Source organism: Pithys albifrons, chromosome 19 (assembly GCF_047495875.1).
Source record: "Pithys albifrons albifrons isolate INPA30051 chromosome 19, PitAlb_v1, whole genome shotgun sequence".
Lineage (NCBI taxonomy): Eukaryota > Metazoa > Chordata > Aves > Passeriformes > Thamnophilidae > Pithys > Pithys albifrons.
Genome location: NC_092476.1, coordinates 1,558,428 through 1,585,947, shown reverse-complemented (window position 1 = coordinate 1,585,947; position 27,520 = coordinate 1,558,428). Strand labels below are relative to the sequence as shown.

General features: G+C 46.2%; 1 protein-coding gene across 6 annotated transcripts in view; it reads right to left on the bottom strand.

Moving 5' to 3' along the window:
• CEP112 (centrosomal protein 112) overlaps positions 1-27,520 on the bottom strand; it is a 185,118-nt gene that overhangs the window by 21,714 nt on the left and 135,884 nt on the right. For 3 of the 6 annotated variants that reach the window (XM_071574015.1, XM_071574014.1, XM_071574017.1), the window contains 4 exons: positions 23,341-23,430; positions 8,907-9,008; positions 7,042-7,100; positions 5,766-6,207 (listed from right to left, as the gene is read on the bottom strand). In XM_071574015.1, coding sequence (XP_071430116.1) covers positions 7,053-7,100; positions 8,907-9,008; positions 23,341-23,430 — 240 coding nt within the window. In that variant the 3' untranslated portion in view covers positions 5,766-6,207; positions 7,042-7,052. Of the gene's footprint in view, positions 1-5,765; positions 6,208-7,041; positions 7,101-8,906; positions 9,009-23,340; positions 23,431-27,520 lie in introns of those variants that run through there. The other 3 variants (XR_011699438.1, XM_071574016.1, XM_071574018.1) reach the window with 3 other exon arrangements.

Sequence of the window (27,520 nt, the reverse complement as noted above, 5' to 3'; positions counted from 1 at the left end):
TCTAAATATAAGTTTCTAAGCATCCACAGAGCTATTTCACAGCTTAGCACTCGTCTGGGTATGTGTACATTTACTTGGAAATGGCTGTTAGATGAGAAAAAGAGAAATAAAGATCCAGAGAGATGTGCATACATCAATGAAAAAGCTTCTACAAGCTGCATGAATTTAAAAATATTGTTTCAGATTAAGCTTGGCATTTCTCACCCACTTGCTCATGTACCTTCCAACAACTACATGGTCCAAACCCATCATCGTGTGTCCCAACAGCACCTGGAGGTGAAGGACCATCGGTCCCTCCCCCACCAAGCCCTTCCCACCCCCTTCTCCTGGAGGTTTAATACAACAGCAGCCATCACTTCCCAAAAGCCACATTCCTATTGCAGAGGCTCAACCCAAGCAAAGATGAAAGTGCCATGACCTGGGGAGGGTCATTCCCAGGGGGGCTCCCAAGGCAGTCCAGCCCCCGGCACGTCTCAGGATGCTGATGCCCATCTGTTGAGGTGGCACCATGCCAAGTCACCAGCAGGATGGATCCTGCTGCAGGCTCAGCATCACAGGCCACCCTAATGCAGCTTGGCACAATGGCCTGGGCTTGTTCCTGAGGGCAAAGCTCCTGCATCTACCCTAAAACACAGTTTGGCACTGCCTGGAGAGAAAGGATCAACCCCAACAAGAAAGACATGAAAGAAAACAGTCCACAGCCCTTACCAGACCCATCAGAAAGGTTCAATAACCTGATTCCACCAACACACCACAATAAAATACCAAACCCCAAACCCAGTCCACACAAAGCTGCTTCTACCCCACTGACTTACCATGGGGTGAGACCTTCGGGTGTCCTTCACAGACAAGATGTTTGCAGAGGCCTTTCTACAGCCCCCCAACAGCAAAGCTGGAGCTGCTGACACTGAGGGCTGTACAGGCACCTCCCAGAGGATTATTTTGGGGCAGGAAAAGGAGGGATACATTTGGAATCAATGATCTTAAAGGACTTTTCCAACCTAAATGATGCTCTGTGCACAACACTTGCTGTTCAGAGAAGACCTTTAGGAGCATAAACCAGCTCAGGTATGGTCTGCACTGAAGGCAGAAGCAACAAACCATCCTGGGTGGAGAGGCTGAAACCCCAAAGGTCCCTATTTATCAGCACACCTGAGGATGTGGATGGGCCTGGACTTAAGTGCAGGATTAATGTAAGTGTTTGCACATGGGATTTATTGAATTAGGGCCAAAGGTTCAGTGGGACTTGCCCCACTGGGAACTGGCTGGTTTGTCCATGATCTGGAAGTGCCCCAGCCCTGCTGGTGTTGGGGCAGGGTGTGAGGTGGCAGCTGGACCCTGTTGCAGGTGTCTGGTTCCATTTTACTATGCCCAGTATTTGTATTTCCAAGAGCAGCAAAGCAGCCCAGTAGTTTATGACACCCCTAGAGCTGCAGGAAGAACCACATCAAAGGTCTGCACAAAGCACTGAAGCATCACGGGGCCACCACCTGTGCTGGGAGCAAACCTCGGGCTGTGGGGATGCTTCCAGGATGTCCTGAGCAGAGCAGCAGAGTCTTCACTCAGAGTTTTCATGAGAGATTCAAATCTATACTGAAATTAGTCAGCCAATGACCTCACCCAACAACCACGAACAAACAGAAGATGACAAGCAAGTGTCGATAAGTGTCAGAAGATGTTAACATCATTCCTGAGCACAATTAAACACAGCCTTGCAAACAGCCAGGCTCTGATTGTTCATGAAATCCATATGGAGTCATCAGCCTTCTTAGGTCTGTTTTTCCACCAGCCTTAGAGGCAGAATGAGAGTCCCACTCCATGAAAACTGGCTATAAAATTCAGGTGTCAGTGCTGAGGAGTCCCTTTCCACAAACACTTGCTCTGGGAGAAGAATGTTCAGCTGTGGTGCCAAGAGTGACCCAGCAGATCTTCAGTGCTGTGTTCCTACACCCCCAGCAGCTTTCAGCACTCCTGCTCTGATCCTCAGTGAGGAGCCAAGGGTGCTGCCACCTCCTCCATTTCGGCTCCAGATCATTTCTTATGGATTGCAGGGCTAGAGTTTTCTAGAATTGTAGAGTTTTAATACTTTCCTTGCAGCCTTTCTTTGGGCAAAAAAGTTAACTTCAGCATTAGTTTGGCAGAATTAGGACCCCCAACCTTCTTTGGAAATGATGGTCAACCCTGCCTGGTATTAAACTTCAGTATCAGGTTTGAGTGGGAGAAGAATGAGATTCCTGAAGTATAAAGTGAATAGATGTTGTGAGGTTGGAAATGTTGTGTTATAACTTCACTGCCCAGCTGAGATAAAGGTCTTCCTTTCCTTTGCTCATTCTACAAACACACACTGCCCTGTTTCCAGTCCCAGGTACTAAGTCTGACACACACAAAGCACATCTCTGTTCCCACTACTCCGTAAGTTTATGGAGAATTTGAAACAAACAGGCTGTTGGGATCTGGGTCTGCAGATAAAATTGTTTTAGAGCTGCTCCAAGGAGGTCACAGCTCTAAATCCTCCCCATGTGGAGCTCCATGTCCATCTTCCCAAGGCCCTGCTGAAAGCACTGCCCTGAATATTGGACATAACTGGGTTGAAAGGAAAATTAAAGTTTCCTGTTACAAGCAACAGCATTAGGAGAACAACCAGGAAAGAAAATCTCTCTTCTCCCAAGGATACTTGGAAGGAAAAGCCCTTATGGCCTGTAGCCACTGTCAGGTCCATGGGATAAAGGGATGAGCAGAGATTGGGATCAGGGATGGGAGAGCAAAGGGCACCACACAAGGTCTTCTCTCTCTTCTGTTCGCAGTTTCTCTGTCAGTAAAGGAGAGACCAACTTGTGGCAGCAAATGGTAAATAAATGATATTTTATCCAGGGGTTTGCCTTATTTACACTATGACAAACACCAGATAACAACAGAGTTGCACAAGGGCTGTGTAGAAGTGCCACAAACTGCTCCCAACCCCAGCACACTCCCTCCTTCTCTCACACAAGGCACCTATTTTTGGGATCAGATCCTCATTCAGTTCTTTCAATGCTTTCTCACAATATTTTATTTCTAACTTAGGGAGGAAAAGTTTTATTTAATTATAATTTTCTTTCTGTTTTGTTTGAATTGACCAACTGCCTATCTCCCCTTGGTTTTATCAAAGAATCCACCAGTACCAGAGCACATCTAATTTTGAGAAGGCTTTAGTAGGCAGACTTAAAATCATTCTAGTTTCAGTAACTTGCAATTTCTGCACGCTTTGATAGTGCACTTTAAAGAACAAGTCTTCTTTAATGACAAAGGCTTAAAAGAAATGACCTTTTTGAACAAAATATCAAAGCTTGGAAAAGACAGTTCCTTGGAAAAAAAAGTCTGAATTAAAATGACCTTGTGTTCTGAAACTTTTTCATACAATATCTGAGTCTTACTTTGCCTTTGTACCCTCCAAACAGGACCAAGTACAGTCGTGTGATGCCTCCAGTCCATCTTGTGCTTTGGGGAGGACTTGCAGTGCTTTAAGATAATTTAAAAAAAAAATCAGATGCTATACACACCCTCTATCCAGACCACTCAGCATCAGAATCAAAGCTGTGTGTGTCTTTCAGAAAACCCAGTAAAGACACTCAAGTGATCACAAATATTTCCTTCTAGTCACAACCAAATTGTTTTCTCTGCAGCAAAATCATTTCTGAGTCTGAAACCACCCCAGTCAGTGGAGATTTGGGCAAGTACCAGGAGTATCTGCTGCCCTCAGCACAATTAAAGCTCTGTTGCAGCTGCAAGCAGAGGGCTGGGAGAAGGAGGGAGGTTGGATCCCTTTTCTTCCAGCTGGACCAGAAAGGAACAATTTTGTTACGTGTAACACAAGAACTGTGAGTGGCACTGAAATAAAGTGTCACCTTGGGAAGGGTCACCTCCCTTGGTACTGGTGACAAACATGAGGCCACGTTCTTTATAGAGAATGAAACAATCTTCTCTCACAGAGCAAAAGGGGTGAAATAAATAAAGTATAAATAAAGTTGTAACCACACTCAAGCTGGTTTCACCAGACCCTGTTTTATGAAGCCAACTCCTGGCAGCTGCCAATTCCTTACTGAGTGGGGGAAAAGAGAGGCAGAAAGCAAGGAAGAGGGATGGAAACACTTCTAATCCTTCAGCTTGGACTTTAGGGCTTGTACAAAAATGATCAGAGCAATGTCAGCAACAACTACAAGAGAACTCCAGCCAACCTTAAGTTCCTACAAGGTTCACAAGCACCTTCAAAGTGGTCCTCAAGCTGTATTTGGTGTTGGACAGAGTTCCTCTGAGTTTTAAAACTCCCTGATTGACCAACATCTACTTTTCCCAAACTGCTTTCTGATCACCAATGACATCAGCTACCCAATTCCATCAGAGAGAAGGAAATTCAGGCCTGAATTCAACCAGCTGGAAGAGGGTCCATGTGTTTCTTTATGGCTGTACACCCCTTCCTGCTGCAGAAAGCACCCCAAGCACCTGAATATCATGGCAAAACACAAGCAGAGAAGCACAATCAAAGATGCCTCATTTCCCTCACACTTTAGAGGAGTTGTCACTGTCCCCAGTGTCCCCATTTGGACACTTGGCCCTACCCAGTGGGTACATCCCAGTGCCCTCAACGTGCTGCCCTGTGAGTCCCTGGTGCTCCTCCCACAGTCCCCAGTCCCCACTGCCATGCCCCTTTTGGGGTAAAAACATTTTACTGCCCACAATTAACTCAGTGCATCCCAACTAATTCCTCCTGCCAGATCTCTCCATTTCCCCAGGCAAGGATTTGTGGCACCTGCCACAGCACCTCCTCCCTTATCAGAGCAGCCCTGACAACCCCTTATCTGTAATTAGAAGAATCACTTGTTGATTCAAGGGAGCTGGAAAACCTGCCCAGGCTCAGGCTGGGCTGGCAGCAAAACACCCAGAGGCTGGAGCCTGGGTTTGGCACAGAGAGCCCTGGCACTGCCAGGAGGTGGGGTGGATGGAACCAGCCTGCCAAAGCCTGTCCTCATTGATCTCAGTGCCAGGAAGAGATAAGAGCCCAGCTGGTGAGCAGGGCCTTGGCAGCACAGCCACCTCCAGCCCGGGTGCTCCAGGGAGAGAACCCTCCAAATCCTGCCCAGACCACGGTGTGGGACCACCAGTGACTCCAAGGCCAGGGAGGAGATGGAGGGTCCCCCCACTGCTGCCAGAGACAGGGATTTCTGGCCCCTCTCCAGCACTCAGGCCAACACTGTGCCTTGATCTGAATGCTGGCACCAGGATGGTGCCCAGGAGAAAGAACCCTGTCCCTGTGCTGCCCATTTCCACATTGCACAGGTACTAAAGTACACTCTGGCTCAGGGATGGCCAGGAGACAAAACTGCTGTTCCATGGCTGGGAGGCAGAGCCAGCTCTGAGGACTGGTGGGGTCCTTCAGCTTTCTGTTGCTCCTCAAACCTCATCCCAGCAGCTCTGCTCAGAGTTCCCAGGATCACCATGGAGACTTGGCACGTGCCCACCCAGAATAGAGGCTGTTATCAGTTAGGACTCTTTTCCAACAATGCCCATGTTATCCCTTGGGAAGGACTCCCCTGTGCCCAGTGCACACAACCCCAACAACAGACAGAGCTGGCAGCAGAGCCTGCATTGTCATCGTGGTGTTTTCATCCCTGTGCCAAGATTATTCCTTGAAACCCAGCAAATATTCCCAGTTAACAAAGCCATACAAAACTCCAGTGGTTACTGAGGTGGGTGAGATGCCCAAACAGGACAATAATGGCAAAACAAAATATAACAAAATAATAATATTTTAATAGTATGTAAACATGTGGACACAGAACAACATCAAAATATGTTAAAGTACCTTGGACAATAATAACAAAAAATGGGATTTCCTTCATGTTTTAAAGTGAAAAGGATGGTATTGGGAATAACAAAAACATTAGTAGAGCAAAGCCTACTTGCTTAATAAGTGAGCTCAGTGTGGAGTCAAACAGTGTATCAAAAGCATAAGTCTGTAATAAAATAATGATCAAAAAATAATGGAAGGAAGATACAACAAAAACCATGTTGGCACGAGCAATGAATGTGTTTTCATGAACTTCATGAAAATCTTTGTGCTAACAAAAGAGCCACTAATGTTTGCATTTGAATTGACAAGAGCCAAATCTTCAAACCTATTCAAAGCAGTCCATTTGGCAATCAAAGAGATCCCACCACTTCAGCAGACACCTGAAAAGGAAGAGAATCTCGTTAGTTGTATCTTATTATTTTTACTGGGAAAACACAACAGGCTGAAAACAGGGTTGGTTCAGTGGGCCTGGAGTTTTATATTTATCTAACAAAGCTACCTATGCTGGACTTACTACCAAGAAGCTATGCCATTTTCAGTTTCCAATTAGCTTTAGCTAATTCCTGTTACAAGACAGTTTAGGATTAATATTTCAGACAACTTTCTAACATTCTCAGTTGTTTAAGCAGCTTACAAATGTTTCCACCATTTTTACAAGCACACAGGTGCAGAAAGCCTCATGTGAGATGTGAAATCTCATCAAAGTCTATAAATATAATAAAGATGGGAGTAGCTTTCCTGGGAATTTTCCTTGTACTCACCTCTCCAGTGGATCCCTCCCTCTAAAGGCACAGCCAGGCTTTTTATGGCTGCAGCACTTGCCATCATTTATATTGGAGGGTGTAAATGCCTGAAAGAAAAGCCCAGGCTCGTGCAGATCCGGCACTTTGAAGATGGGATCTGTAATATTGTGCATTGCATCATTGTTTGCTCTCTTGGAGGAGGTGGCAGCAGAGCAGAGCTGCAGCTGCTCTGAGCCTCTGCCTCAGCCTGAGCTGGGCAAAGCCAGACTTGCACTGCACCTGCAAGGGCTCTCAGCTGGCTCTAACAGCCCTGACTAAGCACTGGGAAAAGGGCTCAGATGCTTGTTTACTGAAAATAAGGATCTTGGAAAGCTGCAACCATACTGGAGGGTTTTAATGAAGCTGTGCAAGTTCAAGAACTGGGATCCAGAGGTGTGGGATGGGACAAACTGAGCAAAGACAATCCCGTACTTTTTGGCGTGTCAGGCGTTCGGCTCTTCCTGGAGGACTCTTTTCTGCAGAAAACTTACCTGTAAAACACATCCCACATGAAAAGAGGGTACAAAATCCCAATTCATATGTTTGTGCTCATTTCATGAAAGGAGTTTTTCTGGTCTCTCCTGCCTAAATAAAATGAGCTGCACAGGAGAATAATTCTTGCTAGAAGGCTGTTGTCAGTCAGGGCTTCCCTGGGGCTGCTCCAGCTGCCCACTCTCTCCTCCTTTAGGAACAGTCAAACCAGTTGTTAAACCCAGCTGGTGGTACCATGTGGGTTATGCAAGGCCTTGGGAGCTCCAGTTCTCCTCTCAGCTCCCGTGTGATTCCTGCTCTCTGATCCTGCATCTTTCCTCTTGTGCTGAAGGCACTCACCTGTTCTTCAAGTGTGGGACAATCAATGTCATCCACTGGACACCTCTCCAAGGGCAGACAATCAGGCAGCCTCCTTTATATTTAGCAACATTTGCAGAAAACTTCCCCCAGGTATTTTCTTTTCCCCTTGTTTATTTTTATCCCTGCTTTTCCCCCAGCCCATCCTCTTCATCCTCCTCCAACAATAAATAATCCTGACAGGTGCAGAGATTCCACTGCCCTCCTTGTGTGAGGTTTGCAAGCAGGAATGTCAGCAATGCTCCAAGAGCAGGACACCTGTGCTGCAGAGAGGGCCCAGCTCCCCAGGGCTCTGCAGGGACAGCCCATGCCTCTGGAAACACAGCCAGGAATTTCTGGGACAGCACCCAGCTTTGAATTGTGGAGTGACTTTTACCTCCCTTGAAATGCTGTTGCTGCCCTTACAGAAGCCCTGCAGGTGGATATCAGATTCTACCTTTGTTTTTTAACTCATTAAAGGTGTGGTATTCTTATATTAGCTCAGAGTAATGCTTCCTGCTAATTGAGAGTCTTGAGAAAGAGCTTTTTAGTATGCCCACTAGACCCTTAACTCTTTATTTCTCCCAACTATTTCAATGAGAAAGAAAATCACTTCCATTAGGGATCCCTGGAGGGAGAGCAGAGTGTTTACAACCAAAGTGTTGAAGTTGGTCACTACCTGAACAGCAAAATGTGAATTTCCACTATGAAAAAGTCCCATTTCCATCAAAGGTGGCCTTTGGCAGGGCAAGTGTCTCCAGCAGAGCAAAAAATGCTACAGAATAACCCTTATGCATTGCAAAGGATTAAAAACCCCAACCCACTGAATTACCAATGAGCTTTTCCCTATTTCCAATGACATTTGGGTATTCCTGTTAGCCAATGTAATGGTCTGTTGCATAGAAATCACATTGATTCTGCATTACTCATGGAAGAGCTTGTGGTCTGCAATATTAAAGAGAAAACATTGCAGGTGTCTATTAGAGCCTCTTTAGAGGGGAAAATGCAGAAATACCACTATGAACATTTGGACTAATATCTTCAAAGAAATATCCCCTTTGCTTCATTATTTAGGCTGCAAAGAAAATAAAATTATTTCTAAGCCTCTTCTTCACCCTTCATAGGCAACAGTTAAGTGATTCCTGCAGGAGAAACAGGGTAAGGAAAAAGAAAGATAACTCTGTGCTATATTTGAAAGGTTGAGGGAAAAACACCTAATTCTGAATGTCACACAATTTTTCCTGGGAAAAAAAATCCCTGGGATAAAAAGACAAAAAATGGCAGCCCTCAAGGTGAGGAAACTGGAGGAGAAAAGCCTTGGGAAAGATGAGAAGCATTTGAGTGCTGCCATGTCTGGGGTTTGAGATTCATTCAGTATTTTTGGCCACATTTTAGAAGGTCACAATTGCCTGTCTAGAACAGGGGGTTTATCCTGTCCAAAAAGCTGAAGGTGAAAAATAAGAATTTACCTGAGATTTTAAAGATGAAATGGTGTCTTCAAGTTCCTTTTTGGAGGCTGCTGGCATCAGCCCTTTGAGGATTTTCTCATATTCTTCTCGTACATTGATCAACTGTAAGAGAGCAGAAATAAATTTATATATAAATGGCTAGTCTTAGATGCTGGAAAGTAACTTTTTTTTGCCTCTTTTGCCCAAATTGGAGTCCAAGTAAACACAGAATTGTGCTATCCAGGGAAAGGGAAGGAGCAAGAAGAGAGAGCAACAGAGTCCAAAGAGCAAAGGAGGTAAAAAAGACAAAGAAAGGGAAACATGAGAATAAAAATATACAGAAGGAAAATAATAGTGAAAAAGAAACAGGAAGGCATTGCTTGGAACTTGGCCTGAAGAAGTAACAATCACTCTTACATCCATCTTAATTAAGCATTTATACAGACACACACTTGGAAATCTGATAGTCACAAGTTTTATCTTTGATAGTCACAAGTTTTATCTTTGGTGACATCTGATCCAGGCCATGGGGTGACACTTGTCCCTTGCTCCCCTAGAGAAGGTGAATTACTTCCCTAGGAATTGTTTACAAAATTTCTCAACTTCCAGGTGCCTTTAAAGACTTATTTTTAATTCATCATACAACAGTTTCCCACTGCGCTTTGTGTCTTCTTCATTCATAGATTTGAGCACCTTAGACCCATCACAAGGCAGATGTTCAGCCCAAACCAAGGAGAACAGGAGGACATCTCAGCCCATGCCCTCACTGCAGAGCTGCTGAGCAAACAGTGCAGGCACAGAGCAGTGTCCTGTGAGGAGGGACCAGCTGGGAGGGCTGTGCTTTGTGTCCCTGCAGCAGGGATGGCTTTGCTGAGTCCTGGAGAAGCCCAGAGAGGCTGGTCCAGGGCAATCCAGCATGCAGGACCCTGAGATTGGCTCAGTTGGTCAGAACCTGGTTGTAATAATGCCAAGGCCATGGGTTTAATCTATGTGGGTCATTGAGTTAAGAGCTGGACTCGATGATCCTTGTGGGTCCCTTCCAACTCAGAATAGTCTGGGATTCTGATTCAGGACACACTGACCCTCCTTGGAAGTTCTGGCCTCACATCTGTATTAACTTCAGGGCCTCACATCTGTATTAACTTCCAATGGGATTAACTGCTTAATTCAAATTAAGCAAAGACAGGTGTTTTTCTGGATTAGCAGCTGAATATGTAAATAAAGGATCAAAGCGACTCCATATCAGATTAACTCATAAAATACCTTTAAACTTTCAAATTGAATCCTCTTTTTCCCATAGTTTACACCCTGACAACATTTGGGGCTAATTTTTCCTTCCCAAATCGCTGAAATCCATCACTGGAAGCACAACCCAAAGCCTCAAACCTGGGGGAGGCAGGAGGTCCAAGGGCAGCCCAGCCTGGAAGTGCTGCCAAGGTGAGTTCCCTCTCCTGGAAAAGCAGCTCCTGCCCAAACCTGCCCCGTGCAATTATCGATACAAAAGGGAGACAACAATCCCCTGAAACGTTGGGGAAGTTCTCCCCATGAGTCATTCAGAGAAATCGCCAAATCTTTATGCAAATGGCCAATTAGAGGCTTTCCTTGGGAAGTGATGCCACTCTGCAAATCCAACGGGATGGAAAGAGGAGGAGGGGAGACAGGAAACCTCGGTTGAACTCTGCCTGTCCATAAGGCAGCCATCGGATTTTATGGTTTTGAAAGCTGCCCCAATACATTTCTGCTACTATTTCTATCAGGGCTTCCAAAGCTATGCACAGGTGCTGTGCCAGGATAAATATTTTCTGAGCCAACAGCTCGTTTGGGTGGAGACCTTGATAGAGCAGAAACATCTATTTCAGTTGATTCAACATGTTCCATTTATTCCTGGGGAGACGAGGCCAGGACAGGCAGCTAGAGCAGCAAAATGCCTTTATTTCCTAAATTTTGATTAATAAAGATTTATTTCATGGGTGAGAGGATCTACATGATCACCAGGCCAATATGTAGATGCAAGAAAAATTTTACTGCAGCTCCGTGAGGGAAATAAGAATGTTCTGATTGTGCTGCAGTTTTCCTGCAACCAGGTTTTAATTCTTTAATCTGCAACTGTCCTCCAAATATGCTCTTTCACAGTGCTGGTGGTGTTTGCTCTTAACTCTGCCAAGGGATCATTCCCTTTTGACAAAGGGGTTTTTTGGAAAGTCAGGAAGAAATAGAAAATCTAGAGATATCTGGGCTCAGCTGAAAGTGGGGGAGGAAAATGAGGCACAAGCCCTGGTGGCTGCACATGGCCTGAATTCATTCCTGACTCTATTCCAGAGGGAGGACACACGTTTTTTTTGCAGTGAAACCTGTCCTTTTGGATACAACAGTCTGAGAAGACAAAATAGGGTACTTTCAGCTGCCCTCACTAGTAATTGCACCACAAAAAGATGAAAATAAGTTCCCAGCTGTTTCCTGCCATATTATGGTAAACAACCTGCTGATATTTTTGGCTGAAGTTACTATCAAGGTTTATTGACCCAAGAGATTAAAATAGTGCATGGCAAAAGTCTAAATCACTTCTTACAATTGAAGAATAACACCCAGTGGGCTGATGGATGCTCATTTTAATGGCAGAAGGGTTTTGGTTTTTAACTCTTATTTTTGACCAATGAAAGCTTTGTCTGCAGGGATATATATATTTTTTTTTGTGCCTTAAAGGCTTTTTTTGTTCTTTTATAGCCTCAGGCTGCCTCCCCAGGATCCACAAATACTGTGTCTCCTCTTGCACTCTTGAGGGATGTTTAAAATTGCAATTCTTCAGCCCTCAGGAGGGCTTTAGTCTGCTGGATGAGGATGGCTCTATTTCATTCACTGTTGTGCTCGTTTTTCTTCACCCCTGAGAAAGCCTTTTTTTTTTTTTAAATTCATTTTGGTGAGTTGATTTAATCTGTGAACCCCCAGGAAGGTTTTATAGCTTTTAATATTAAGCTGCCACACTGGTCTTTGTTTATTCAGGTTGGTGGCTCACATATGAGGTTTAGAGTTCTGCCATCCATCATCTTTGGTGGCAGCAGAAACAGGGGAAAGCTGAAGCTGCCACACGGAGCTCATGTGTGCTCAGTCCCAGGACAAACTGGGGAAAAAGAAGAGACAACTATTCACCAAATTAACCAAAGTGATGCCAAGAGCAGGGAGTTGTAATTTCACAGATTCGAGATCGTGGAGTTGGGCATTGACCTTCTCAAGGAGATACAAGTTGGGTTTGATGCCCAGAAGAGAAATATCCAAACCTGAGCTTCTCAAACCAACCAGCCAGGCCTGGCCCAATGCTTATCAACACCATCACAGAGCTGCTGAGGTTGGAAAAAGCCTTGAAGATCAAGGCCAACCATTAAGCCAACACTGCCAAGGCCACCACTAAACCACTCATGTTCAGTCCCTCCAGGGATGGTGGGAGCCACTTCCTCAGGCTCCAGTGCAAGATGAGTTTCAATTTTACTGCCTCAAGAAGTCTTCAGGTGGCACAGTTCAGTTTTGCCACCACTCATGGTCTCTGAATGCCTCAGGGAGATGTTTGTGGGGCTGGTTAGAAGCAGGTGGGAGCACAGGACCGGAGAGGAACGAGCCCCCTTGACACCTCACTGTGCTCTGGTGACTCTCCTTCCTCTTTGCAAGAAACAACTTGAGCACATCCAGGAGAAATGCAGTGTCTGCAGGATGACCAGATGCACTGAGCCTATGTGTGAGAAGAGCCTCCAAAGCAGAGGACATTCTGTGCCTCTCCCATGCTCTGTACCAGATCCTGTTGAGGTTCCTGCCAGCCAGATCTTCCCGCCTCACCCCCAAGAGGTCAGTGATGCTGAGCTCCTCCTCCAGAGCTGCCCATCACCAGCTGAGCTCCTCCTCCAGAGCTGCCCATCACCAGCTGAGCTCCTCAGCCAGAGCTGACCATCACCAGCTGAGCTCCTCAGCCAGAGCTGACCATCACCAGCTGAGCTCCTCAGCCAGAGCTGACCATCACCAGCTGAGCTCCTCCTCCAGAGCTGACCATCACCAGCTGGGCTCTTCCTCCAGAGCTGACCATCACCAGCTGAGCTCCTCCTCCAGAGCTGACCATCACCAGCTGAGCTCCTCAGCCAGAGCTGACCATCACCAGCTGAGCTCCTCAGCCAGGGCTGACCATCACCAGCTGAGCTCCTCCTCCAGAGCTGACCATCACCAGCTGAGCTCCTCAGCCAGAGCTGCCCATCACCAGCTGAGCTCCTCCATCAGAGCTCACTGGCCCTGCTGCAAAATCCCTGTCTCATTAAAAGAACCCCAACATTAAAAAACTCAACCCCCCTAAACAAATGGAATCTTCTCCAGATTTCCCAGCTGTAAATGACTTGATCTGAACTAGAGGAGCTCAAGGAAGCTGCAGAAAAACTCTGAAGTGAACATTGCCAAAGCAAATGAAGGGACCACAGAAGAGTTGTTCAAGTTCCTCTAAAAAAATAACTCTTGTCTTGAAGGGCATGAACACATTGTGTTTCTGTCAGATAAGAATCAAAAGGCAGTTCCCTTAACTAGGGTGTTGTGGGTTTTTCAGTTATCTTAATTTCTGCCTGTTTGTAATATTTATGAAGGATAATCATTCCACATGTGCCAGGAAGTACTAGGATAGTGACCAAAAGGCATAATTAGGATAATTTAATTGTTATCAAGTTTTCTCCACGTTTCAGGGTGAATGAGAGAAGTAATTTCCTGTCTCTCTCAAATCCCTTCCTGCATTATTTAAACAATTGTATGTTATAATGCTGTTTAAAAGAGGAAACTGCTTAAAAAGGTTATGCATCTGCTCTGCAACACACATGAATGAAGACACAAAAGATCTGCTGTAATAAATCTGAAAACAGGTTAGGGTACCAAAAAGGCAAAAATAACTCTTTCAGCCTTAGGCAAATCATTTAATCTCAGAATAAAGTCTCCTCCTTCTAAATGAGGGTGATGATAATAATAACATTGCACAGATCAGCTTCATTCAGGTGCTGGGAGGATTGCTGAAGGAATTCTCTAAAAACATTTTGGAAAGGCCAAGAGAAGGACAAATTACTGCAATGCCACCCCAATTAATAAGAAAACCCTAATCAACAACACCACCAAAACCAAACCCACCAAAAAACCCAAACAAAAATGCAGAGAACGATTAATCAGTGCTTGTTTGTGCCCTCCCTAATTGCAGGGACTCCTCCTTTGCTTCTCAGCACTCCTGAAGTCTAAGTGAGCACAACTCCACTCCCAAAACCTCTGAGAGTCCAGATGTGCCCCTTCCTCCCTCAGCTGGCCTGGGGCACTCTGGGCACTGCCTGCAGCCCAGGACCAAACCAACCAAAATTGGCCATTTCTTTACATTTCAGATCTCTCTGGTTTCTGTTGTAAGAGAAAATTTAACTGGAGCTTGAAATCTTCTGAAAACAATTTTTCCTAATGAGGAATCCAACGAGGTCTCTTCTCCCAGTCCCTCAGCAATAGGACAAGGGGGCACGATGGGCTCAAGCTCTGCCAGGGGAAATTGAAGTTGGAGAGCAGAAAAAACTTCTTTGCAGAGAGAGTGCTCAGGCATTGGAATGGGCTGCCCAGAGAGGGGTTGGATTCCCCATCCCTGGAGGTTTTTAAACTGAGCTTGGCCGTGGCACTGAGTGCCATGATCTGATAAAGGGACTGGAGTTGGACCAAGGGTTGGACTTGTTGATCTTGGAGGTCTTTTCCAACCCAATTCATTCTGTGATTCTATGGATGTGGCACTGAGTGAGAATCCACCACATCTTGATCCAACCCTACTGTGATCACCATGTCTTGATCCAACCATGTCTTGATCCAACCCCACTGTGACCACCAGCCCAGGGCACTCCGTGCCCTGGGCTGGTGATCACAGTGGGGTTGGATCAAGGGTTGGACTTGCTGATCTCGGAGGTCTTTTCCAACTCAATCCCTTCTATGATTTTATGAGGTATCAATGGTTTTGGTGAAGATCAAGGTCTGGACATTTGTCTGCTCAGAAAATAATCAAACATGAATATCTGCTGCTTTTGAGGCCACATCCTCTTGTTTCAGGCAGTGGGAACTTGGCCTCTTACTGTGCAATGGACACTGAAATATAGTTCTCCCAGATTTAGGGGAACAGAATGCAATTTGATACAAATGTTCTCAAGTTCTTAAGCAGAGTAATGAATGCCATAAATCCCATGAATTTGGCTCAGCTGAAAACAGTAACTGAGCAAGATCAGCTGAGCAAGTCACTTTGTCAAGTGAACACCATGTTGTTCTGCACTGAGAAAATCCTGCTGGAGCTCCTGCCCTGCCAGTTCCAATAAAGCATGAACTGGTGGCATGGCTGTCCTCTTTGTTTGTCTGTCTTTAGCCAGTAAAGCATCTGAGCGTCCAAAACATTCTTGCCTTGTTGTTTTACTAACCCAGGGGACCTCTGAGCTCCAAGTCTCATTTTTTATACCCCAAACCTGCATCCAAGTGGCCTTATTTCTTCAGTGGCTTGTATTTCGATATCTTTCTTTTCTTAACCAAGATCTCCCACCTGGAAAATCCTCTGTTTGTAGTTAAGCAATTTGAGTCCATATGATTCAGAGCTGCAAAGGAAGGGAAGGCAGGCAAAGCTGTTTGAAAAAAACCCACCAGTGGGCTGCATATGGCAAGAGCAGCATTCTTGGGATTAGGCGAGTTGGAGAGGAATAAAAGCTTTCACTGTCAACACCAGGGAACAACCAGGAATGTTGTGGCTAGAAAATTCTCGCTGTTCTCTCAGCCTCCCCCTCTCCAGGGCTCTGCAATTGTTCCAGCTGGGATTTGGAGAATCCTGGACTTGTTTTCTTCTCCTTCCAGATGACTCATGGCTGATGCCATCTTTGTTCCCCAGCACTCGGCTCCTGGCAGTGCTGCCCATTCCTTGCCCAGGAGGTTGGGGTTGCAGCACGAGGGTTGTCCCCTCCATGGGGTGATGGTGACATAGGGACACACCCCACTGACACCCCCCTGCTCTCCAGAGCTGCTGGGCCAAAGCTGCAAACACAGAATACTCCAAGCTGGAGGCCCACAGGGATCATCCAGTCCAACACACGGGGCTGATTTCTGGCTCAGTCGACTCCGGCCGCGCTATCAGGATAATTCGCTCTGAAATAAAACATCTCTGCCACCACCTCTGGAACACATTCATGTATTTCAGTTTCTCACTCCAGCATGTGTTATCTTCCATATAATCATAGAATGGATTGGGTTGGAAAAGACCTCCAAGATCAGCAAGTCCAACCCTTGATCCAACCCCACTGTGATCACCAACCCAGGGCATGGAGTGCCCTGGGCTGGTGATCACAATGGGGTTGGATCAAGATGTGGTGGATTCTCACTCAGTGCCACATCCATAGAATCACAGAATGGATTGGGTTGGAAAAGACCTCCAAGATCATCCAGTCCAACCCTTAGTCCAACTCCAGTCCCTTTACCAGATCATGGCACTCAGTGCCACGGCCAAGCTCAGGTTAAAAACCTCCATGGATGGGGAATCCACCCCCTCTCTGGGCAGCCCATTCCAATGTCTGAGCACTCTCTCTGCAAAGAACGTTTTTCTTCTTCCCATGCAGGGTGGGAAGGTTCCAGTGTGTGATGCAGGAGGTGCTGAGCACTCACCAAGGCCAGGGAGAGACTCCCAAAGCTCAGCAGCAGCAGGACCAGGCTCGACATTTCCACACTGACTGTGTGAACAAGCACATCTTTGTAGATAAGAATCAGAAGCTACTTTTAGGATCATTTCCAAGAATAAAAATCCAATCAGCATCTCAACTGGAAAACCAGCTGCCAGGGTTGCAAAGCACCAGAGCTGGGAAGAGCCTGCCCAGTTTGGGATGGGCAGGGAGGAGATACCACAGCTGTGCTGCCCAGAGGACTTCTCATGAATAGCACTTGGTGGGGATCACACTGACAACAAAACAACACTTTAAGATGAAGATCAGCATAAAGTTGGTCTTCTCCACTCATTTTAGCTCCATCCAGGCCCCTCATCACTTAGAAAAAGAGAATGGGACAGGTCACTAATTGAACAGGCACTGCTGGGAGCCTGCTCTGGGGAGGAGGTGTCTCTGCTCTGCTCTGCTCATCCTCTGGCTCCTCCATCCATTCCCATTTCTCCTCTTTTAGTAATTCCCTCTATCTCTGCCCCTTTTAGTCCTACTTTAACCACTTCTGAAAGAACAAAATTCCCTTAATTGATAGTATGCAACCAAACCACAGAAACTCTAAAATGAGGTGCTGCTCTCTCTCAATAAAAGAGCTCTTTCTCATTCAGTATTATTTAAGACCAAGAGCAAGAAAACTGACATTTTAAACTGCTCTCCAATTCCTGCAGGCTGGCATATGTTTCTATTCTCTTGGTAACAATTCCCTTTTTGCTTTTAACTGGCTGCTCTGTCCTTTCTGTTTGCTGCCTTTTTCCAGCTGGCCACCTCTTTCCAATAACTCATCCTGCTCTCTAAAGTAGGTGTGTGTTTGTGTATTTTCCAGTTGTGTCTGATTACCAAAGCTCACATTTGATCACTGACTTCCACACGTTCATCATCATCATCATCAGCTCTTTTTCCTCTGACAGTTGCACAGTTGGTGAGAGCCTTCTCTCCTGCAGTTCCTGCCATATGGAGCTCCTGGGAACTTTCAACTCCATTGATTTCCAGCTCCTTTCAAATCCCACCTGCAAAGCTGTTTTTCTGTGCTTGAATCTCAGCTTCTCTCTCCTGCTAATCTGAAACTTCAAGCTACAAGGAAAAAATTACTATATTCAATTTAATTCTCTTTCCTTTCATAGTTGGCCATTAAAGAAAATGCTATACAAAATATAAAATGTGTCAAATGCAAAATTGGGATCAAATGCAAAATTATGGTTTATTCTAACTATCCCAGTCAATTAAAAACTTTGTATCAAAGTGATTAATGAACATTTCAATGGAATTGTGTATATGGACACTCATCAATGTAAAAAGTGGTAGGACTGGGCTCCAAATAATACCTGTGGTCATTTTATGGTACCTGGATCCATAATATCCTATCCCTGGATGTGTTCAAGGCCAGGTTGGATGGGGCTTGGAGCAGTCTGGGATAGTGGAAGGTCCCTCTGCCCATGGCAAGGGGTGGGACTGGATGGTCTTTAAGGTTCCTTCCAACCCCAACCATGCTGAACTCAACGTTGCCATAACACCTCTAGGGGCACCTGTAGCCATGAGAGGTCCCTCAGAGAGATCTAACCAGGATCAGTCTGATTCTTCCCCATCAGCTGCTGTTGGGAAGGCTGAGAAGGGACCAACCCCCTCCGAGCTGGACACTGTGCTCTGTGTGCCTGAGCAACGTGCTCACACTCACAGCACATCCTTCACTGTTCCTCTGTGGCTCTCCAACATATTCTTTCAATAAAGATATTTCAAATTTGAAATTTATCCACCCCAAGGAGTTAGAAATCTTCTGTTGTGCTGATGTGGAACCCTCTGATCTGCAGTGCCAGCCTGTGAGGGGCTGTGTCCCTCTGCCTGGGATCTCCTACGTTTTTCCCAATATATGGAACATTTTCTGGGAGGAAAACAGCTGAAACACAGAGGTCCTTCCTGACCACTGTGCTGGGGTGTCAGCAAAGCAATGGGTGCAGGAGGTGACAGCAGGTCCCTCCTCAGCCTCCCAAAACTGCAGAAAACCAAACCCATCCTCTCCAATCTGTGCTGGTCACAGGCAGGAACTGCAGGAACTATTGCAATGTGACAATATTTGCTGTGGCTGTTCTTGAAAGTCACAGTGGAAATTTCTTTCAGGTTCTCACTCCCCCCCACAGCACAAGGAGGCACAAGGGCTGCTCCCTGTGAATCAGTGCTGTGGTTAGAGATCCCTCCCATCACACTGAGCTTCCCCTTCTGTGGGAGCAGAAATGGCTCTCTGGGGGAGCAAACTGGAAGCAGGTCAGTGATGTGGGTTGAAGCAAGTAGAGCAAACAGCAGAAATCCATCACCACCTCCACTCCATGGCTGGTTCTCAGCTCTCCAAGTGCTCCTGGGCTTGGTGGAACAAAGGCTGCCTCCTCCTCCCCACCTGCAGCTGGACACAAAGAAACTTGGACTTTTAAATGCCTCACCTAGAGCTTCTTTGCCTGATTTTGGGTTATTGTAACATATCCTGAGAAACACAACACTTTGAGAAAGTCTGGGAATTCAAGGCCATCTGATGGCATTTAAAACAGAGTCACAGCAAGTTCTGGCGTGGAAGGGCCCTTAAAGACCATCTCATTCCAACCCTGATGCCACTTTCCACTAGATAAAAAAAGAAATAAGGACCAAAAGCCCTAAACTAAAGGGATGATATAACTCAAGTGTTCCAGCCATCACATTAAGCACTGCTTGGGGCTCACCCAGTGGCCACCAGTGCGTGTTGCTCCTCTGTGTCTCCTTGCTCACAGCTCCCAAACCCACTGGCAGCAGCACCATTCCCAGCAAGGAGGAGGGATGGCAAACCCTCCCAAGTTCTCTGTGCTACACAGCAACTGCAATTTCTGAAGGATGCATCACAGCTCTCATCTGAGAACAAACACATTTAGTTGGCATGGAAACAGTAAGTTGGGCTGAGTGGGGTAAATATCCAGCAGTCATGAAAAATCAAGCAAGTCAGGATAATGAACATTAAAAATGAGAACTGGGGGAATGCTTTTGAATCATGGCTCTTTTACAATTATCACTCCTGTTCTCATTGGAACATTAGTGAAATCCACTTAAACTAAGCTGTTCCATTTTATGCCAAATACTTCTACAACATCCTCATTCAGATAACTCCTTTCTCCCTTTCTTATAATCTATTTGAGGAAAAAGAAATGAAAGGGCTGGAAACCTTCCTTGCTATTCTCCTTCATTTCCTCAGCAATATTAATGAATTGCACATAATTGATTTTCTGTCTCAGAGAATCTCTCTCCTTTAACACTATTTATGACTTGACTGCTTGGAGGAGTATCCCTATGTTTGGACTATTTATAGTGCTGCTACTTCAGTTTTTGCAAACACGAGGGACTTTTCCCCTCTATTATCCCTAATTTTACATCATACCCAATCCACCCCTATAGCTAAAACATTAGAACAAGGAATGAAAGAATTGGATTAATCTCTGAGAAAATCCTTGCACGTAGTTCTCAAAAGAGAGATTCTTGGAGATTTCTTGTAAACTGAGTTGGGGTGATCACCCTTAAAAAAGGGAATTAGAAGTGAAATTAGCTCTGTTAAAGAACTCCAGGTAGTGGAGCAACAAGATCAGCACCACAAATTTTTATACAGGCCCCAGTTCAGCAGAATTTCTTGCACATGCCTCAACTCTTGGGTTCATCAAGGACGTGCTTAAGCTCTCAGTGATGTGTCATTTTTAATTACACATTCACAGGATGTAAAGGCTCCTGTATGAACAACTGAGGTTTTCTAACTGTGACTGACAAATGCACAAAACCAGTGACTGAAGAGAAACATTTTTAGTAGGATGAGAGACATTCCTGCTGGAAATCTTGTTTTAAATTAAACCCAGACACAAATCAGGGACAATTAAGGGATACACTCCCTCCAAGAGGGCAGGACAGAGGAACACCTGAATGGGATCACTGGAGAGGAAGGTGATCTCCAGAGTCATGAAGGACTGGGATATAGGAAACCTCCATGGCAATGGTTTGGACACACCCAAATTCCCCAGAAACCTTCCCAGACTGCTTTAACTGTCTTGGGACTATATATATTATAAAACCCTATAACAATTTTTTTTAATATGAGTTATCACACTTCATTTGCTGCCAGCTTGTCACTTTGCATAAATAGAATTATGTCTCGGGAAGGTGGACATCTAAATTCTGAGGGAAACATTCCACAGCTTGACATGGAGAAAGATGATACAGCTCTGACACTCCAGCCTCAAAGCATTTCATCTCTGAACACATGGATCATTGTCCTGGAAAACCAGGGCAGACACAGCACAACCTTTATGGAAAAGGTAAAATTATTTAGGCTTGTCAAAGAGGCAAAGTCTCCAACACTTCTGACGAACGTGACTGGACTCATCATTCAGAGAACGGTGCCATGTGGTGAGACAACACAGATACAACGTGATTGCATCTACTCACACTGAAAGGGGATGGAAAAAGCAAACAGGAGAAAACACAAGTTCATCCAAGAACAGGAAGTATTGGGGTGGGAAAGCTCCATAAAAACAAGTGCTCCTCTCCAGCTGCAGCGCCACTCTCGGCTCTGCACAGCTCAGGGACTCCACCAGAGTCCAACGTGGTTTTCTCCTTTATTTATGGGATAGTTTGTCTCTGTCTCTCTGGATAATTACAATAATGAAAGGTTAAGTCTGTGTGATCACCAGAGGGTCACTACGACAAGGAGTTAAAGCTCTGCAGCTCTGTCAGTCACTCTGGGAGACTGAAGAGTTATAAGGACATTGCAGAAACGGCCAACATGGAGCACTAAGATACCACCCAACAAGCCATAACGAGAAACAGCTTTTGAGTTTTAATTAAAAGCACAACAAAATGTTTTTTCATGTCTCATTCATTTGTTTGTTGTTGTTATAGAATCAAAACACAAGATTTTTCCTTTTAATGAAAAACAGAAGCTGTTTAACCCTCTCTGCTCCTTATTTATAGACATGTAAAAGCTCGGGAAAGTGGCTTTGTAGCAGTGCCAGCACAAATCCCCACGTTTTATGCACTTCTGACTCACAGAATGTTTGGTAAAAGCAGCAAACAAGTTACTGCCTTGAATATTTCAACTCCCTGATCAGCTGAGGAGCTGTTAACTACTGTTAACACTTGGTGAACACGTTTACAGGTGCCCTGGCCAAACACAGTGACTGGGAACGTGTCAGAGCTGCCACTGAACTGTCAGAGCTGCCATTTTGGCATTTGGCTTCTGCAGAGATAAGCAGAACTAATGAATTAACTGGTCACAGAGAAGACACACCAACAACCTTCAAAATGTTTGTCTGCAAAACAGACCAAAGCCACCAAAACAAAACCATTCCCAGTGGCTCCAGTTCTGCAGAAAGGCCCAAGGGATGAATGGCAGTGCCAAGACCATTGATGAGCTTGGATATGAGAGTTACCAGCACAGGAAGAGCTCAGTGATGGACACCACCCTGTAATCTAAATAACATTTCTGTTCTGTTATACTGGGGGACAACATGGCTGGGCTGGTCCTTATGAATTTAGTGTGGACAGGACAATTCTTCTGGACCTCCTGCTCATGTAGGAGAAAACCTTGAAGGCAGAAAGGGGGGCCCACCCTGTGGATCTGCATGTCGGGCTTTCTACCTCTGTATTTTTTCTTTCTTCTGGATCCTCTCTCGAAATGGGTCAGAAAGAACTAAAGAAAAGCATAAAAAAGAAGAGATTTGGAAGAGGACACCCTCATAGTGGGCAGCCAGTGCTGTTCCCTGGGAGGGACAACCATGCCTTGAAGAGATAATTGTCCTTCCTCTTCTCCAGGAGACTCTGAAGCCAAAATGCAAGGCTTGGAGGCCAACTCTCTGACTACACCCAGTTCCTCCTCAGCTAAGGATGAACCTGGCCCAACATCTGGATTGGGGAGGCAGAAAATGGAACAGGTAATCACCAACAGTCAGAAACACCAAGGGGGAAAGAGGATTCCCATGTGCAGGTAGGACAACAACAACTGAGGAAAAAATATTAGAAATTAATGATTATTAATCTATAACCACCTCAACTCATTATTCTTTCAGGCACAGAGATGCTTTATGTAGGGTGTATGTCACTGACACTATTTACTCAGCACCAAATGAAGTTCTCAAATGCTGCAAAACCTGATTTGGATTAGGAATCTCTAAATTCCTGTGTGATTCAGACACTCACCACCTGTGTATTTTCCCGAGGAGTTCAATTTAGTCTGGCTCGAATGCACCTCATTGACTTTCTGTTCCAAAACTAGTCTGTAAATAACATACACTATTTTGCTCAAAGAACACTAAATCTCTGATTTCACTGAAAGTGTCCAGAAAAATTTCAGCACTATTAATCATCTGAAATTGTTTACAGGCAACATGTTAGGACAATGAATGCAGATCAGGAATAACGATTATTTTTAGCTCAGATATTGTCCAATTATAATTCTCTTCATCCAAACAGGTTTGAATAGTCTCAGAAACCTCTATCAAAACAGAACAGTCAGTTGCAAAGACTCAGTTCACAATCAATGCACCATTTCACATCCAGAATAGCTGAAATACCAACTTGCAATAGAGAGCAGGAGATAAGTATTTGCCTGGAGGCTTCAGACAGTTTGATTCTCTTTCATTACCAACAAAACAGAACAGAAAATTCTGCAGGAAAAGATGTGGGTTTGCTCAGAAGAAGGGGTTATTTGGAACCATGGCATCTCCCTGCCCAGGGAAGGGGCAGGGGGGACGTACCTGCTCCTGTGCCCGCAGCTCGTGGCGCTGCAACCTCCGCTCGGCCGCGTAGAGCTGACTGTGACAGCGCTGCAGCTCTTCCTGCAGCACCTGCGGCACAGCGGAGACACGGTGAGGGGCAGAGCGGGGGGCAAATACGGGGAGGGGCAGCACGGGGGGCAAATACGGTGAGGGGCAGAGCGGGGGGCAAATAGGGTGAGGGGCAGAACGGGGGGCAAATACGGGGAGGGGCAGGACGGGGGGCAAATACGGTGAGGGGCAGAGCGGGGGGCAAATAGGGTGAGGGGCAGAGCGGGGGGTAAATAGGGTGAGGGGCAGAGCGGGGGGCAAATACGGGGAGGGGCAGAGCGGGGGGCAAATACGGGGAGGGGCAGGACGGGGGGCAAATACGGGGAGGGGCAGAGCGGGGGGCAAATACGGGGAGGGGCAGAGCGGGGGGCAACACACGGTGAGGGGCAGCACGGGGGGCAAATAGGGTGAGGGGCAGAGCGGGGGGCAAATACGGGGAGGGGCAGAGCGGGGGGCAAATAGGGTGAGGGGCAGAACGGGGGGCAAATAGGGTGAGGGGCAGAGCGGGGGGCAAATAGGGTGAGGGGCAGGACGGGGGGCAAATACGGGGAGGGGCAGCACGGGGGGCAAATACGGGGAGGGGCAGAGCGGGGGGCAAATAGGGTGAGGGGCAGAGCGGGGGCAAATACGGGGAGGGGCAGAGCGGGGGGCAAATACGGGGAGGGGCAGAACGGGGGGCAAATACGGGGAGGGGCAGAACGGGGGGCAAATAGGGTGAGGGGCAGAGCGGGGGGCAAATAGGGTGAGGGGCAGAGCGGGGGGCAAATAGGGTGAGGGGCAGAGCGGGGGGCAACACACGGGGAGGGGCAGGACGGGGCGAAAATACGGGGAGGGGCAGAACGGGGCGAAAACACGGGGAGGGGCAGAGCGGGGGGCAAATACGGGGAGGGGCAGAGCGGGGGGCAAATACGGGGAGGGGCAAATACGGGGGGCAACACACGGTGATGGGCAGATTGGGGGGCAACACGCGAGGCAAAACACGGTGAGGGGCAGAACGGGGGGCAAATACAGAGAGGGGCAGAACGGGGGGCAAATACAGAGAGGGGCAGAACAGGGGGCAAATACAGAGAGGGGCAGAACAGGGGGCAAATACGGTGAGGGGGCAGAACGGGGGGAAAATACAGAGAGGGGGCAGAACGGGGGGCAACACATGGGGAGGGGCAGAACGGGGGGCAACACACAGGGCAAAACACGGCAAGGGGCAGAACGGGGGGCAACACATGGGGAGGGGGCAGAACGGGGGGCAAATACAGTGAGGGGGCAGAACAGGAGGGCAAATACAGTGAGGGAACAGCACGGGGGGGCAAAACACACAGTGAGGAGCTAACACAGGGTGCAAAACACACACTGGGCAACGGGACATGGCAGCAGAACTCACAGGGCATGGCACCCAAGGAGCTGATGGACAAAGGGGGGCACTGGGAGCAAGTGCCCCCAGCTGGACCCAGTGCCAAGGGTGACAGAGCCACTGTGGCCACTCACTGGGTGCAGTTTCTCTGCACAGGTGGGACCATTGATTGAACAGTATTGATATCTTAATAGTTCCACTTTATTCCAGGCTCCAAGTATTCACACAACAAATGTAATAAATACCCTCAGAGCCTGGGAGATAAATGGAAGTATTGAAATTGCAACAACTGCATTTGCAAATGTCTCAGGAGTTTTGTTGTCATCTCACTTGTACATCCTGGGGACAGGTTTTGCAGTGTACCAATAATTTTGCCTTTAAGCCAGAAGCATAATCCTCTCTGTGGAAAACAATGCCTGGAATCTGCAGTGGAAATGTCTTCCACATTACTGGGATGGGATGCTCGTTCAGACAAGGGGCTCCCCTCCCACCCCGCACTCAAGTCTGGCATGTGAGCTACAAATGAAGCATAAATAGCAATACATAAAAGGAATATCATGATCATGTCACTTTACCACAACTATCCCCTCTTCATTTAGTTCTGAAGTAATCACGTCTAAACCAAGCTCATAAAATGTATGGACAAATTTATTTTGTCGTTATTGTTCTTCTTATATATTTATTTTCATTTCTGCAGCCACTCAGGGCCTTGATCTTTTTGTGACATGCTTAACAAAAGAACGGAGTGCCCCAAGGAGCTGATAGTCTGTGTTATTTCTAACAGATACACACCAAACAAACAACACAAAGTTTCAAAGATTTTTCTTTTCTTTTGAAAGTTTCCTCCTCATTGTTGGATGTTTGAATACATGCTCAACATTTACTTACACATTTACTGAAAGCTCAGTGATGTTGTCAGCTTGAATAAAGGCATTGTTAACTGCAAGTGCTGACTGCAAGCAAAGGGCACAGTGTGGAGGGGGATTGACACCAACACAGAGGCGGCTGTGCTGGAGAAAGGGAATATTTTGGGTTATCTTTTGTGTGGCAGGAAATGGGGGCATTGATACCCATCAGCTGGAGGAGGCAGGGCTGGAGCTGGGAAGGCTCGTGCTGGACATGCTGCAAATGCCACTGAGGGGCCTCCAGGGCTGCTTTTCAAATAGCTGAGCTGCACAGAGACTTGAGTCACAGAATCAGAGCATCACTCAGGCTGGAAAAGACCTCCAAGATCATCAGGCCCAACCTCTGAGCAATCCCACCATGCCCACTAAGCCATACTCAAAATGCCACATCTCATTTTCTGGACACATCCAGGGATGGGGACCCCAGCACCTCCCTGGGCAGCCTGTTCCAATGCTTGACCACTCTTCCAGAGAAGGAATTTTTCCTGACATCCCACCTGAATCTCCTCTGGAGCTGCTGCCTGTCCCTTGGGAGGCCACGGACTGAGGGGACTGTGCAGAACACACCACATGGTTAACGTTGCTGCCCCCAGGCAGAACCTCCTGCCTAACTCAGGGTCATCCAAAGTACTGGTGGGGCAAGGATTTAACAGAAAAAAAGCCTTGCTCTTTTCCACAGCACCAAAAGACTCTACTCTCCAATAATTTACAGGATAGAATTGCTATGGAGATAAGATAAGAGGACTAGTTATGATAGATCTTACATGCTGGTTTGAAGTGATGCCAGGCATTAACTTTAAAGTCTTAGAGCTATAAGACTATTACATGTTCTGGTGCCAAAAATTGTAACCAGACCCAAGCATGAACTTCAAATCTGCCCAGGGACTTTCACGCTATCACAGCTTCTGAGAAATGTTGAAATCCAGGCTTTGAATAAATAACCCATTTTCAATACTCAACAAGTCTTGCAGTACCAGGAATTTGCATTAATATAATGAAATATATGTGGGAATTATGTGGGAATTGTAGGCTTTTTGTTTTCTCTTTGTGCATCTGATCTGGTGAGGTAAAAGACAAAGAAGAACATTTGGATTTTAAAACTCAAATGAGCAGGTCATGCAATGTAGAAAAGCAATAAGGAGCAGGGTCAGTCCCTGTATCAGAAATATCACCAAAAACCCAATTAGTTTGACAAAAGTCCTGCCATAACCCCAAGTGTCCAGACATAACCAGTCCAAGATGCCTCTCAGGAACATTCCTGGAGCATATTTTGGATAAACTACAAAGTATGACCCATCTCCTGCTCTTTCAGGATCAATTTTTCATGGTGAAAAATAAGGAGGGAGGAAACCTTGCCCCACATCAGTCACCATTCCCTCGTGCTCAAGAGCAAGTCTGAGTCTTCCCCAGGACTTTGAAGTTGCTCAAGAAGACAAGATGTGTATGGACAAATGTATGTGCACACACAAAGATGTTTGTGTCAGAGAGCAGAATTATATCACACCCATCACACAGATCTGCAAGTCCTGGTGCAAAACAGGATCTCAGACTGTTCCTGCTCAAGACAAGGAACCACATGGTGGCAAAAACTGCAGCCCTGATCCTTCCTTCCTTCACTTCTCCAGTTTTACTTCTCTCCTTTACAACAAACATGTTCTTCCGAGGGAAAAACGAGCAGTTCCTTTAAATCTGAGGGTTTGGGATGCATCTGCAAGCAATTTAATTTGGGAAATTCAGACAGCACAGCCTTGGTTTGGTTCACCTACTCTAGAAGGGGTTTGCCAGCACAGAGCACACGTGTTTTATCTCATTATGAGAGCAGAAAATGTCTTAAATTTAGAAATAAGGTATTTTTACT